Source organism: Bombus bifarius, unplaced genomic scaffold, assembly GCF_011952205.1.
Source record: "Bombus bifarius isolate JDL3187 unplaced genomic scaffold, Bbif_JDL3187 scf7180000007974, whole genome shotgun sequence".
NCBI lineage: Eukaryota > Metazoa > Arthropoda > Insecta > Hymenoptera > Apidae > Bombus > Bombus bifarius.
In genome coordinates, this window is record NW_022884360.1 from 546148 (window position 1) to 562583 (window position 16436).

The window sequence follows — 16436 nt, forward strand, 5'->3', positions numbered from 1 at the left end:
GGGATATTCTGAGCCCAGGGGCTCGCACTGAATCACAGGAAGCGACTATACTTTTGTTCTGAATATCGAATCGAAATAGAATCAAAACAGACACGAATGATGAATCTATTATGCTTTTCCATTTGCAGAATTATTACGAATTGGACAACACGGTGATTAATTAGTTAAAGAATAAAGAAATTGTAGGGAATCTTTTTGTAATTAACTATGAAAGATATCTTGAATGACATAGGATATTTTAAAGAGTAAGAGTTATAAAACTAGAATTATATTTCATTTGGAATAGAATATCATAATGAAAGGTAAATGATGCTCATGTGACGGTACTAGACGATAAATAATAGAGATTTATTTTCGACTTTCCATCTAATTACAGGAGCTGCCACGTGTGTCCAGGGTTCTTGGAATAGGTCACAGTTAATTAATCAAACTACTTAGGCTTAGATATGTACACTGACGAATAGTCTTGCAGAGAAACTGTTTTTTTTTTCTTCTTTTTTACTATTGCGTTATGCGACTTACATGTTTAGATACACATTTATCTCTTGCTTCTACATGGACCTAGTTATTCATATATATAAATGAAAACATCTTCGAGTGCCTTCCTGTATCGCGAATGCGCCTTAAGCTACGCGTTAATCGTTAATTCTAGATCTGTGCTTCTCGCAAATTCGTTTTTTCTTTTGTGGAAACCAATTCACGAGGCACGGACCGGTCCCTCATCTCGCTTAAATATCGAATACTGTGCAGCAGTCGAAAACACACGAGGACAGGGGTGCAATGTTTATCGCTTTAAGTGGAACAAACCTTTCACGCTTGTCTGAGACAGAATTATCACTATAGACCAGCTTCAGCTTCTCTTCAACGTCACCACGGGAGCCACAGAAATTTCCAGTAAAAGGTATCACTCCAACGTTCCACTCTTCTTGCTTACCACCTCATCCGGACGAAGCTCAGCCTAATTAACGTCGCTGAAACGACGCACAGGATGATCCTTTGGGACTCTGATAAGATTCTCGGCTTGTGACAATGGTGTAAACGGTGGATCGATTCACATGAAGCACTTGGACCGAGACTGAAACTCCATGGGCGCGAATCCGGTCGTAGAAACTCCTGTTGGAGTTGTAGATCCCATCATTCCTGAAGGAACACCCACACCACCCACGCTAGTGCTAGATACTGCCACAGTGCCTGGCTCCTCCTTCACGTTCACCACTAGAACAGAAGAAAGAAACAGACACTTGTCTCGTTCAGTCTCTTTGGATGAACAAGAAAACCACTGCAAAAAATGATTTCATTATACAATTTTATACAATCGTAGTGGCTAAAGGAAATACTTGCAAACTATTGTATGTATTATACTATTTACATACTAATTAAGTTCAAGTATTTTAAAATTTTCTAACATTCGGTATAATTTAACACTATGAAAATGGAGCATAGAAACTTATAAGTGAAATTCTTCATTGGAAAATGTGCAAATACTTTTAATAGACACTATATGCACATCTTCAAATTTTCCATAAATGCATGCAAAATCCACAATAATCATGCTTGTTTAGTATCATTAATAAATTAAAATGCAAAAGGCAAAACTGATTGAAAATAATTACTTTCTGGCCAATAGCACCTGGCAGGTACGGTTTCCTGGGTCATGGCGGCGTCATGCCTCCTAGCGAAGCTGCTACCAAAGGAACCACTACCCATAGAACCTGGGGAACTCGTGGTTCCACCTGGAACATCCAAATAATTGCCTTGAAACGCTTTGCCTGGTCGTCGAGCATTTCACAAAATCAAGTACCAATAATCTGCTAATTAGAGGAGAGACTCACTTAACGAGGTGCCTAATTGACTGTAGCCATTCATGGTTGGGATCTGCATGGACTGCATTGGCTGCAACTGTGGCTGAAGCTGCGAACAAATTGGGGACATTGATTAATTATACTTTTACTTTTTGAATAACAAAAGTGTGAAACTTAGAATTTCAGAAGATTAATTAAGAACTTGTTACTTACTGATTGACAGTGACTGTAGGACAGCTGAGATTGCTGAAGACTCCAAGCACTAGGAATCACAAATAGAGATTGTTTTTGAAATTTAATACTGGGATGAAGAAGCTTCGAGATAATTAGCAATAAATGGTGAAGAAACTTTGAGATAATTAGCAATAAATGATAGAAGGAAGCCTTGGGATAATTAATAATAAATGGTGAAGAAGTTTTGAGATAATTAACAATGAGTAATGAAAAAACTTTGTGATAATTAATGGTACCTTGTGTCGTATCTGGGATATGTAGACGGAGCATAAGATGGCGGAGAGTGACCAAACAGGTTCCTAGGACCTAAATGAACGTGTGTTGGAGAGAAAGGATCGCCAAATAGCGGTTTATGATACGGTGCATTTCTGTATGGTCGCTTCATGCGTCTACGTCTTCTGTAGTTACCATTTTCAAACATATCCGCGTATTGGGGATCTAAAAGTAGATATTGTATCGAAAGTGTATCAGAATTGACCAGCCGTCGCTATTCCTGGACTAAAAATTCCACTAACCGAGAGTCCAGAAATTTCCTTTTCTCTCGCCACCTCCATCACGAGGAACCTTCACGAAGCACTCGTTCAAGGACAGATTATGCCTGATAGAATTCTGCCAACCTTTCTTATTCTTCTGAAAATATGGGAACCTGGCAGTGATGTAAGCATAAATCTCACTCAAGGTCGCCCTCTTCTGAGCACTATGTTGAATCGCCATAGCAATTAGAGCGACGTAACTGTACGGAGGTTTCTTGCTAGCGGAATCGCTGTTGCTACCACTTGTATTTCCTGTTCCAGTCGCTGTGGAAGACCCATCTGCCGCTGTGGTAGGCGTCGAGGGTGTCGACGGTGTCGAAGGATTGCTGTTCGTGGTGCTGTGAAGAGCTCCGGTCGGGGATGATCCTTTTTCATCGAGGTGATGATGAGTGGAACCTGTGGAGTGCATAGACACCGCAGAATTCGGGCTGTGAAGACTATGATGAGAGTGATGATGAGTCAGGGAGGCGTGGTGCGATGTCAGCCCTCTCGCGAGGCTCACTGTGGAGTCCAGCTCCTTCGACACGCCGATACAGCCATTCTGCATCTCTGATACGAAGCTGCTCACTGAAAATATCACAAGTATCGTTTAAATATCGTGATATAGCGAATGACCTTGAGAATGGCTTGCATGACAAGATCATTAACTTCAGAAAAATTCTTGTAGGAGAATCTGCGAATGACCAAGGAGTATCTACGTGAAGAAAATAAAGCAACATTTTTGGTAATTTTCTGAAGAGAGCAGGAGGCTCTAATAAGAAAAGGCGAAAAGAGAGGCTAGATGATTTTCATTCGAGACACGGTTTCCAAGAAATTGGACAATGGAACTGGCTCGATCGATCTACGTACAGGCACGACTTCCAAGAAATCTCAGTCGGGGTAAAACAATTGGACCTTTGAAAGGAATTCGCTGGGCGACACTCGAGCCTCGACGATAAAAGTTGTTTGAAGAAATGATCATCCAAGGTGCACTGCGTGCCCTTGAGTAAAAATTACGTCATTTTCTCTTTCACCGTAAACGTATTTATATCTACTTCATTGACAAGAATCATGGTTGCTACCAGATTACATTTGCCATTGTATAAATCATATCGTGCGAATCGCATGACTGAGTGCCAGAGGCCTCAGTGATGGAAGAAAATTGAGTGAAAAACACGGAGACATGAGTCAGGAAAGGAGTGCGTACGTGCATGGTGTCGAATATTCACCGGTGCCCCGCAGCACATGTAACTGAAACCGTAATTAGACACCGATAAGTTAAGCACGCCGCACTTGCGCAACAAAGAGGATAAAGCGGGTAACAGAGAAGCTCTGAACAAAAGGAAAAACAGCAGAGTATGAATTTTCGCAAATTCAATCGGATCGATTTCAAGAAGAGAAAGAACCACGAACTGAATATTCGAAATTCAGTTAAAAAATGGTTTGTTCAATTTACTCCGGTCCATTGTAGCCTGCAGTAAATGATCGATTACATTGTTATCGGAACCACTAGGAACGGGAACATCTGTTCCCAGGCTATGCAAATCCAGGCAAATATGATATGCCACTAACGCAGACCTCCAGGGCGTATGATTTTCAGCGCGGAGAAGCTTCTTCGTTCGGGACACAATGATGTTTCCCGACACAGGAACATGGTAATATATTTCCTACGGTACCGTTGCGGCGGTCAGATATTTTAGCTATTTTGATAATTGGACACATTTTAAAAGAAAAAGTTGGAGAAAAATAATTAAACTCAGACCCAAAGATGCCTCTTTTCAATCAATTCACATTATTGAATTCTAATGGATCGACATTGCAATTATGAAAATGAATTTCCAGAATTTCTATCTCTCCTTCCTAAATTCTACATTTATGAAATAAAATTGAAATTATGCAGCTTTCACGCATTATTTCGCTACTTAATCCTTGATGGGTTAGCTAAAGAAACTAAAGAAACAAAAATAGAAAAAGGTATAATCAACGAGGAACTATTTGTATATGATCTGTTATCTTCTTGAAGACTTCAGATTGTACGTCATCTTTTACAGATCACGTGTCCCAAGTTCGACAAGTTGATATCGACCTATGGGGAGCCTAACATATCTACGTAGGCTCGTGGACTCCTATGTGTAGATCTAAGGTGCATAAACGAGCGACGAGATCGCGATAACGTCGAAACGTTTGCTAACACACCTGACTGCAACTGGAGATCCTCTGCTACGCGACACCTACGAGACCACATCTGCTCTCGTCACGGGATCCCTTGTTTCATAGTCGTCTACGACAGACAATCGTCCAGTATAAAACACTGGATATAGAAAAGGAACTGAAGCATAATTTCCTTAGCTTGTACTAAAGGTGACACTTATGGTATCATATAAGAAGACCACTGTAGAAATAATTTTCTTAACATGTGCCAAAGATGTGATGTCACTTATGGTGCCTTATAAGTAGATTACTGTAGGAAGCAGAACGTGTTTCGCAACGGAGCATGCAGAAAAATGCAGCTGTTGTGAAAACCCGTGACGTAATTAGGCTTGCGAAAATTGGTGGCCTTCGCCATGGTATGTTTGTAACGATGATTTAACGACGTCTGCAGATTTGTGAAACGAGTTCACGAGTTCTTGGAAAATCGGTGATTAACTAGGTTATAAATCTGTCTTATTAGGTCTCCTATATGTAACGTTGATCATGATTCAGTTACCGCTGTTCGCCTAGATCAATGCTACACATCTTATCAAATGTTCATCTGGACAAATTGTAAAGAGCGGTATGATAAAAAAAACTGTTGCTTCATCTGTGAAGAAGAGAATGAAAAGAATGGAAAAGAGAAGAAAAAGATGATGCGGATCGATTAGACTGAAACAAAGGCGATCCTCGAAGCGAAGGTCGTTGTCTTCGTCGTCGTTGTCGCACTGAAAATCGTGGCATTCGCATTCCTGAAATGCTACGGGTTCCGCGAGGAATCGGCGCCGATAAGCGAAATACAATACGCCGTGACATCACGCTGCGAATCGCACGCCTTTGTCCCCGTCGACGCCATGCGTGCCTCTTTCTCCTTACTCTTTGATCAGGTCAATCTACGCTCTAATTCTAAAAAAGCCTCTGTTACCTTTAAACTTATTAAAAACTTATTCCTTTAGTATACATAAGATATGAAAGTATATGAAGAGATTTTCCTCAAATATGTATATAGAAGATTGTTATATATATTGTAATTGGATGAAGTACATACTTATACATGTATGTATCCTCTCTCTTCCTGAATAATATCATTCACTAATTGATTAGGTAATTGTAATATGGTGGTAATATGATCATTAATAGTGAAAGTCATACTTCTCTAATATCAAATATCATGACGATTATAGCGAGCTAGGGCAAGCATTAGAGGGCGTCAGGGCACGTGTTCAATGACCCAGCTAATAGGGGGATTCCATTGGAGTAGCCACTCCCACCATGGATGAGCAGTAATGAGCACGTGCCTGCCCATGGTGATACCATCAACTTCGAAACATATTTTATAATCTTATAATGTTACGATACTTCAGATTCAAGTATCAAATTCCAAATAAACCAAGTAAGTAATAAACTTTACCATTTAATGGAAAGCGTACAATGACTTAACCTGAAACATGTTCTTTTCAGAATTCTTTAAGACGTTCAAGGTATTAACCTGAATTTATCAAGAATTGGAGTTATATTATTCTAAGCCTAAAATAATGAGGATTCCTTGCACGGGAAGGAGTTACGAGGATAACATAGAACTGGAATCAAAGGGTATGGGGTCATCTGCGCGACGATAGCTCAGCTTGTGGTATCATCGCATGAGCCAATCTTCGTCGGTATCCTCCTTCTCCCTGACGTCCACAACGCCGGAAGTAAATATGGGATCAAATTTCTCCTAGTTACTATGTATTAAGTAAAGACCATTCTGATCTCTTCGTTTATGTCATGCTTTCTTTTGCAGATTTTTTAACCTTACGGTACTCCTCCACTTCTTCTGCGCGTTTTTATCTCTTCAAATATCTTCTCTTTTGGAATAATTTATTCGTAAAAAGCGTAGAATACACAAAAATGAATATTAAAGGATAAAATGAATAGAAATAATATCTATTGAAGTACAATGTCCATTTTTGGTCATATAGAATTGAAGAGAACAACAGGATTCATTTTGATTCGTGGAGGTGAATTTTCCTCTCATTGAGGATGCAAGGAATTTCTCTGCTCGTCTCTCTCTCTCTCCTCTAATAGCAACCTGTCGCGTCATCGTGTTTATTATACCGAATGTATGTGATTTGGAGAAAGGAAAAAGCTACTCTGGATCAGATCCAGTAGAAAACAAATGCTGACGATTACCTAACGGAAACTGAGCGATAATAGTCAGGGGGCCCGACTGTGTTCTTGCCACTTGGTTCGTCGTCGAGTATTTATCTCGAATCTTCTTTTTCGTGAAGCTTTTGCAATCGACTATCCGTCATTCTAACCGTTTTATCGTTCTAAAGAACCAAGAATCCATCTGGTTTAGATGCCGATAAGGAAATCAAGTACTAATTGTACAGTACTAATTCCACCTTTCTTATCTGCTCTGGACCTCTATGGGAACTATAAAGTAATGACCTAATTTGAGATTATGTTGTACAATTTGATCGGTCAAGTTTATGTAAGGTCCCGACGAAAATTATGCATCTACGTAATCATTGTGAACGCTAGCGATTCCCTTATCAGAGAGCCGTACCCTTGTTTACTACAGATCTATTTTAACTCGAGTACGTGCGAAGATATTACGTCCACGACCTGGTTTCCGAATAAATAAACAGGGTCGCGTTATCGGTGATGAAAACAAGGCCCAATCTGCTAGTTTTTGGCTAAAAACCGTCGAGGATCTTGAACTAACACCACAGAGGTAATAAGATAAATAGCTATATTTAGAAAAGCAAGTATTACAGTATAATTATGATAGCGAATATGTTAAAGCGTTTCTGTCTTATTTTCTTGTGATTGGAGAGCACTAAAGAAGCTAAATTACAAGTCCGGCTAATCGGAGCACCGTTCAAGCGCTGCATAATTAAACGTGTCAGCTTTCCATGGAGTCTTATCGGAGAGTCTTTATTGGCCCGATAAATTTGCACGCATAATCGTAAATATGGCAATGTACTAGATGAATGTGGAACACCAATCGAGACATTCATATACTAATATTCGTAATTTATGCCTGCTACTCACAACTCTTCCGAATAGAAAAAATTTTCCAACTTTTTGAGGAGCCCATAATCATGTTGGAACCTGCAGTTGGAAAATATTAATAAAATATCAAGTACCGTACCGGAGATCTGCAAAGCAACGAGAACGAGATATTGATTCAGACATTAACAATTAAAATGACGGAATAGAGTTACATGAGCCCATAAAGGATCAAGTAGTAAGAAATTACTTTTTAAACAAGTGTTTCTAATTATGCACGTAGAAATAGTATTTAAAATATTTTTCATAAGAAACCGAAGGAGCAAAGAGTCGCACAATCGGTGATGGGACTCAGGAAAATGCCGTCGTCGTCCTATATATCAAGTGAACCGTTGGAGTGGGCAACACTCCCGGATTAGCGACCATAATTCTCGACAAAAGCATTCAGAATGGTTCTCCTCGATTTCGAAAACACAAGAAGAGCCATCAGAGAGTCGTTGTCTCGTGTTGCTCCTGCAAAATTCTCGACCGCCAGCCACGAGAAGGATCCTCCACGTCGTCATTGAGACTGACTAATCGCTTTATCTATCCGAACACGAACAGAGAAAGAGCTCATGATTTTTGCGACGCGTTTCGCGATCAGACGGCATGCACACGCGCATAACTGGCCGGAGATATTGATACCAAGCTTCTTAGATTTCAACGAGGCTCCGTCTATCTTCAGCGATTAGCGAATAAGAAAAATCTGGTAATGCGAAACCCCGAGTGCAGTCGTTTTCTTTTATCGATGTTTTATCTGCTTCTTTAACCCCCTTCCGACAAAGCCGTCTTCCGCTAGTAACGAAAATCGCCTTCGATTTCCCTGAAACTATATTTTTCGAATGGTTCGTATACCTAGATTATGTAAACGATATAATGACTCTGCTTCGGTTTTTGATCGAATTTATTACGCGTTCATAAACAACCAGTCCATTCCCTGCACGCGTCTCTTTCTACCTTGCAGAATGATTAATGGACGCGTTAACGACCAACGTATAACTGAACTCGTCCATCAGCGACATATTACAACAAAATACGCGTATACACCGTCTGTACAAAAACAATGCAGCTTGCTGATTGTAGCTTATAAATCATCAGTGGCCCTGGAGACGCGCGTCGTATACGCAAGGATATTTCTATCAGTGATAATCTCTAATCCGAAGCCGTGGAGGATAAGTCACTGACAGTGTTCGAAGAGAGCGTAATCGAGCCAGAGAATGTAACTAAACGACGCGTGGAGAGATCAGGACGCAGCCTCCGTCGGTATATCATCCTCCGCCGTCTCTCCGTACACTTTTGACTTTCTTTCCTCGTTTCACGTATTCGTTGTTCCGTCCTAACGTCTCTGTTTTCTTTCAGATTACCCTCGGCCCAGTCTCTTCGTTCCTCTCTTCCCCGTGCACCGCGCCTTTCATCGTATAGAGTCACGCGACACTCGAGCACCGTTTTGTATTATTAGAACGCGGTTTTCGAATTCCATGAACACGGAGGAATCATTGGTGCTGGGATCCTGATGACGTCAAGCAAGTCTTTCAAAAATTGTCAACGCGTTTTAGAAGCTTGGTTGTACAGCAACGATTTCTCGTTGCTCAGGATTAAGTAAACGCTTACCTTGGTGCAGAGGCGGAAGAGGTGACGGTGGAGACACCTGAAACGGCTCCTGCTTGATCTTCAATGAGTGGGACGACTCCTGCATCCCTCCCAACCCTGCGACTCCCAAATTTCCATTACCTTGCTGCAGTTCCTGGAATCACGAAGAAGTTCGTTACCATGAATGTATTTTTAATGCGGGAAAGTTCATTTTACAGCAAGAAGAGTTTTCGCCAAAAATAAATTACTACAAATGTAATATATGCATATGTAATCTAGCGTCTGGCTATATGAATATTCATCGGTATTTACGACGCAATTTAAATAAATAATGATGAAATAGGTAACCCAGGTAATCGTTATGGCTCTTTAACGTAACAATAACACGATGAACAAAAGGGAAGAAGGAGGTGATAAAAGGTGAACGAACCGGAGGATCGTGAGAGGTGAACGACGCGGCGCATCCACGAGACCGGGCCAAAGAGGCTTCTGGCTCGTAGCTGGCAATGTTTGAAGTGCCGTCGCCGGAAGCTTACAAACACCGACTCCGTGTTGTGACATCGTATTATGCCAAGCGAAACTTACGATCTCGCTAGATCGTTAATTTGCGATCTGGTTTTACGACGTCTAGTTTGCACTGAGCCACCAGTGTACTTGGCGAAAATTCATTAAACAACCTTACGATACCTTGAGGTAGTACATTCTTTTCAATATTTATCATACCATATTACTTTTTTTCAAAACAAATCCTTCTAAATAAACTATTTGTATTAATCGATTGTATATACAATTCAGAGAACGACATAAAGAAACCGATCGGAAATTTTCATGGAAGAAGATCCTTCTCCCTAACTCGTATACCTGACCAAATAAAAGGGCGTGTCGTTGACCTAGGGATTGAAACCGATTGGGTATACAATCTACTCGACACTGAGCTCATAATTATTTCTATAGTGGCGCTAGAGCTGTCAAGTGCGGCTTGCAAACGCAGCAAGATATACAGGCACTGTGTCGGACATACTGCAGAAGTGCATCAACGGTTGACACTGAGAAACGTCCTCGAGAAATCCGTCGGGTCGGCTAGCTGGGACACGTGGCCACCTCGTTAATTCGCTAGACAGCCATTAAATTAAGCTCCTCGGCCTCTGTCGCCACCGATGAATGCTTTGAACGAGTGAAAAAAGGGAATCAGCATAGCCATGCTATGGATTCTTCAAAGGGTAGAGACTTTGGGATGCTTAGATAGATTAATACCGGTATACTTGCTGGTAGAAATATATGGAGAGCTTGTTGAGGCTCTACCAAATGAAAAGAAATGATATATCCTGCATTGAAGGTGTTAATCGCTCACTGTATTACAAGATTCATGATCTCCTTATGTCCTTGAAAGTTTAGGAAGTGGTAATGATAATTTTTCAATTATGGAACATGTAGATACTTGTACTTAAAGACTGAGGAGAATCCTTGTTGCTTCGTAAACAAACAAACAAACAGGAGAGGATTTATTGTTTCCGATGATTCAGCTTGTTTGCACTTCAACACTAATAAAGGTAGAGGGCCTATAAATCACTCCTGTAAACTAGCAGATGAATGACTTTAGATTCTAAGGATAAATTCCGATAAACTTATTACTAACTTCATGTCTAAATTGTATTATTGAAACATTGAGTTGTCAAACAATCAAACATGCATTTGATCATACCAAAAGAGTGATAACTTATGAATTTTAGAAGCAATAAAGTGCGATTTTTAACAAACAATAAAAGCCGTTAATGTAAGCAAATACTAGTTTTCCATTTATAATTATTCAAAGTACTACAGTGTGTGATGAAAAATTGAAGAATGACTGAAAAATTTACTCTGCTCCTTTCAGCAAGTGCACGAACATCCAGCAATAGAAACCAGGCTGTGAAAGAAGAGAAGAGATCAGCATAGGTCGACGACGTGAGAGGCAACTTCTCTTATCATTGACTTGATAAAAGTTCCTCTGCTTTTCCTCCAGCTTATCAGCTGTTCGTTTATTTTCAATAACTAGTTCGCATGTCTGCCCCAAAATAATCGTCGCATCACCCTCTAATAATCGTATTCTGATTTCGATATTGGTTTAATTTAAGTCAGCACGGAGTATGCTCGTACAACTGGCCTGGTTTAGCCTGTCAGCCATAGTAAGAGGAGCTTCTATCGATTTCTCCAGTTCGCTTTGTAAATCTAAACCACGTCCAACCGATCCGCGGACTCAATCAGGTATAAGTTCATTCATGGAAGAGAGGATTATTCAATAAACTCCATGGATTATGTTCGACTGTAATTATTGGAAAAGAATTTTTCTAACTTGAATGAAGGAAACAGAAGAGCGTCAATTACTTGGAAATGGGAACGGGAATGGCTGAGAATTCTCGGCGAAGACGCAGATCGGATAGTTGCGAAATTTTCGAGATCACGACCTCCACTTTTCTCTTTTTTCTTCTCTCATGTGCGACGATAAGCGACGCTGGCTCGACTGTCGACTATCGTTCCAGCTGAGCGTTCGTGAACGTTCATTTGAAAAAGCGCGAAAATTCAGAAAAATTCATCGTTTTGCAATTATGGATTCTACACTATCACCATGAACCTCTTTGCCTAATAATGTGACTGTAGGAATTGGATGAATGATCTTTTATGATCGTTCATCAGTTCAGATATAGATAAATTGTAAATTAACAAGTTGAAAATTACCCCAGCGACGGGAATGACGTGCGAGACCATCCTTGACTTATCCAGGTCGTAATTCATAAAAATGCTGGCCGCTGCAGCTGCATTTACACTATGCTGCACGGCTAGGTTCTCCCAATAGGCGGGCAAGCCCTCCACTGTTTAACACTGATTCTTTCAAAACGTTCTAATTAATTTGACTGAAATTTCCTTAAGATTCTTCAAATACACTGACACTTAAGACCGTCAAACACTGATCACAAGCTATGTACACCTTCGATACTTGATGTTACATCTTTAAGAGGAAGATACGTTGGTACACCAGAGTATCACTGGGGTGGTGGAAATAATTCTTGAAATTTGCTGATACGATCTGTAACAGAAAATGGAGATACAAATTCATTTTATAAGCTAAACGCTCAAAAAATTAGAAATTGTATTTTAAAAATGAAAATTTTTATGTATTTATAACATAGTCTAACAACTACAAGCAAGAAAGAAAAGAATCTTTCATTTTTCAATAATTTAATAACATAAAAGCTAGTTCACAAAATAGTTCTTACCACGATCATCGCTATACTGTGCATTTTTATGCATGTGCAAAAATGCACATAAAATGCATATAGTATGCAAAAGCATAGAAATGAGAAGCAAAGAAGAATTGTGAAACAAGACTTATTGTCAGTCTAGAAATATGAATTTTCATAAATATCCCTAGTCTAATAGTCCAATCAATGCCAATTTACTAAGTAATATAGAAACAAGTTCTTTCACAGTTCAAAAGACATTATCAGACAATTTCTATGTATTTTAGAGACCTAACATCTTCTCCACCGACGTCTACCAACAAAATAACCGGAACCCCTGTTCGTGACAAATGTAGCGAGATCTCTGCGATGCTCCTGAACGATTCCCAACGTAGAGACTCGTGTTTGAAGCTCAAAGCCGCCGATGCGATGGGACAAGGAGTTTGACACGGCTCTGGAAGGGAATGTTGACGAGTGAGCAACAGCTGAGCACTTAGCCGAGCACGAGGAAAGGGAGTATATCCCGAGGGAGTCGTTGAGACTTCCGGCGGCCGCCGACAGAGAATCCTGGATACGTCCTCCGGCGGACATCTCGTAAATTTTGACAATAAGAGGGTATACGCGGCCCGTCGAACTCATTTATTTTAAGAGTGAATGTACATTAGGAGCTACTCATATCGCTTTATCGCTGAATGAGCTCATTAGCTGTGTATCAGCATCAAACCGCGTGTAATTTCGCTGATTATTCACTTTAATGCTAATCGAGGCCGTTTTTTTCGTTAACAATTAAGCACTTCTACTGGGAAATGACTAACAAATTTATTGAATGTCCCATGACGTATTCAGATATGTTTACGAACATCATGGATAAATATTTTGATCTGTAAGAGAGCATCTAAGTATTATAAAATGTAAAACTATGTACAAACATTGCGTGGCACTGTTGTACATAACAAACACTGTTTGTACATAACTGAAACTGTTAAGTACCTTTGATCTCGCTAAAAAACTGACAGATATCTTGAAACTTTTTACTGAATTGATATAGCTATTAATTGATTTTGTTAAAAAGGAATAATCATGCAACGGTGGAATGTACAAGCTAAGTCTCAATAGGGAGAAAATTAATTGTTATACCTATACCAAGTTTAATGAACCAGTGGTTGTGAAATCTCTGACTAAAAATCGAGCATCTATTAATTAATCTTTTGTTTAAAAAGAAATGTCCATATATGTAATGATGGAAAAAAATCCCAATAGGAACAAAAAAATAATTGATATGTAGGAAACTTAACGAAATCAGAAAATTAATTTACCATCGAATGATTTTGCTGTTGAAATCCCTTGAGATTAGTGTATGTTAATTGATCCCTGATTTATGGAGGTGCAGACGACTGTTTTGACGTAATTAGAAGATCCTCTTATCTCCTTTGGCAGAAGGAAGAGCCATTTATCTGGTTGTTTACTAAACACCGCGTTAAGTTCATAGGAATTTTGCTGATCGCGGAATCAAGTTTACAAACTCGTTCCTGGCCACGGTCTTCTAGATATTTCAATAATAATAATATGTCACGAAATCTACCTTTTTATTTTCACTCGCGTATTGTGATAGTAAACCATCTCATTCATGAGATTCATGATCATAAACGTTTAGTATGAATTGAAATGTTAGATCAATGATGACCCAGAGCTTCTAGAGGTGAACTTTGCACATGACGTAAAAGACCACGTCGTTAACGTCCGACGGCGCCGTCAGGTTTACAAGAATCTAATTCTGCATGATTTTTCCCCAAAATTATGAGAACAAATTTTCTCCGTTATCAGAAGATTCCAATTTGATTAAAATTTTCCTAAAAATTAAAAGGTATCAAGATACAAAATATAGTTTACTTAAGGGAAAAGGACAGATTTATAATTTTGTAATCTTTATTTGGGAATCCAGTACTAATATATTTTCTACTTATTTCAGTGAATTCTTCACGTTCAATCTCCAAAGACATTTCCTAAATTGCATAAGGAGACACTCGTGCACGTTCATCTACTTCATCTATCTCATTCAAACGATACAGAACATCAATTTTAGAAACATATTATGCTACTCATAAAAGTAGCATAAACTGAGTCTGGATGACTCAGGAACCACCAGCAAAAACTACAATTTTACTCAATTACACTTTATGTAACTCAAGTCACAAAAAAGAACCCAGAAGACTAACTCAAACTAAAGAACAGGGAACGCATTACCAAACAAATACAGTAAACCACAGCATGAATTTACCAGAAATTAATACAACTAAAAATCATTACTTTCAAGATGGTTAAATAAATCACTAAAAGCATTTACATATAACTATAAGCCAATGAACTCACAGGATCCAGGGAGCCAGAGAAACCTGATGGTTCTTCAAGTGGAACAGAAGATTTTTGAGTTGCAGTAGCTGGTTCACCAGGAAGCTTTTCACCAAGAAGGTGCTTGTTTGAAGCACTGCTATAGCAATTTTTATCACTGTATCGCGATTCGCGTGGAAACCGTCGAGTAACAGCGGGAGCACGATAGAACGTGCGCCAGAAAGGAGAGCCAGTCGGGATTGAAACTAATTGAGAACGTTCTGAGCGAGCCAGCGAGCGTTCCGAAGCGGGTGGAGGCGCACAGAGGCGGAGTTTCGCGGCCACAGCGCCGTTCAACTTATCAGAGACCTCCCACGTCTGGTTCTCCGCCTCCAACGGTTGGAACAGCCAAAAATTCTCGTATGCTACTTTCAAAGACTTACTCTCTAACTCTTGCTATTTCTCTCCAATGCAATATCGAGTGCCCATAAACTAACTTTGGGAATTTTCTTTGCAGGAGATTGTATGAAAAACTCCACAATTGACGCAGTGCGTTGGGTGAATTATTTTTATTGAGGCTGGAGAAAAAAGCAACAGTTACATAAATAAGGATGTCTGACTATTCATGGTTGTTGATCTGTTGGGGCGTTATTTGTTATACTTCCAGCAGCAAGTTTGTAAAGAGGTAGAGTGGCATGAAACAAATATTGTATTTAGAATAATGTTCTGAACGACAATATTATTTATTGGTCAAAAGTTTTACAAGCTGTTGTTGGAATTTCCGGGTACAAGGTGACTTCAGTATAAATTAAGTTCTCCTAGAGAGTACCAGTTTGTCAATGAGATTAAAATATATATATTTACTCCTAAGTATCAATCAGTCAGTATAATTTAGATAAAATTAGATTCAGCATAATTAATAATAAAATTGCATCTGTCCAGCTGTCCTGAGGTGAAAACTCCTCAGAGCCTGTTCTGTTCGGTATTCTTCAACCTCCACCACCACAAAACATGTACATATTGGTGTGCTCTACTTTGTAAAGAATTGGTCCAACACGAGTCATCAAGTGCAATTATGTAACCAGTGCTCAGCTGGCGTTTAAGAAATCATATTAGGCAACCGTGTTTTGCACGATAATCATTACCTACAATCCTACTGGAATTAAGGTCGCCGAAAGAATCGCTGAACTGATTGGAAAACGCCTGGTCAGGATTTCATTGCGCCCGGTCTGACCATAGAGTTGCCGTTTCCACTGTGCCGGTTTCAATCAGCGCGCACGCGTTCGTTTGGATCGATACCTTTTCTCATAACTTATATCTACACGTAAAAAGCTTCCTTTAATCAAAAAGAACAATCATTATACTTAGATTATATTCTACATCAATATATACATAAGTTATGAAGCATACATTTGTAGAAATTAATTTCTGTTGAAAACTAAAGATTGATAAACTGTTTGTAGAATTATAAATCTTTAATATGATGAATCCTTTTGACTACGAAAGCGAGATACGTGTAGTCAATT

The 16436-nt window shown here is 39.4% G+C and overlaps 1 protein-coding gene across 3 annotated transcripts; it reads right to left on the reverse strand.

Annotated features, from left to right (window-relative positions):
* Window positions 1–327: 327 nt before the first annotated feature.
* Window positions 328–15172, reverse strand: LOC117217036 (forkhead box protein D1-like). Of its 3 annotated transcripts, none has more exons than XM_033464324.1 (9): window positions 14953–15172; window positions 12080–12428; window positions 9386–9518; window positions 2552–3136; window positions 2273–2474; window positions 2016–2064; window positions 1833–1911; window positions 1614–1733; window positions 328–1215 (listed from the first exon to the last, which is right to left on the reverse strand). In XM_033464324.1, exons 2-9 carry the CDS (start codon window positions 12134–12136, stop codon window positions 1052–1054), a joined length of 1389 nt encoding a protein of 462 aa, XP_033320215.1. In that variant the 5' UTR covers window positions 12137–12428; window positions 14953–15172; the 3' UTR covers window positions 328–1051. The 3 variants fall into 3 exon arrangements, with proteins under 3 accessions (XP_033320215.1, XP_033320214.1, XP_033320213.1); XM_033464323.1 differs by having other exon boundaries at window positions 1052–1215; window positions 1614–1754; XM_033464322.1 differs by having other exon boundaries at window positions 1052–1215; window positions 1614–1763.
* Between the last annotated feature and the right edge of the window lie 1264 nt (window positions 15173–16436).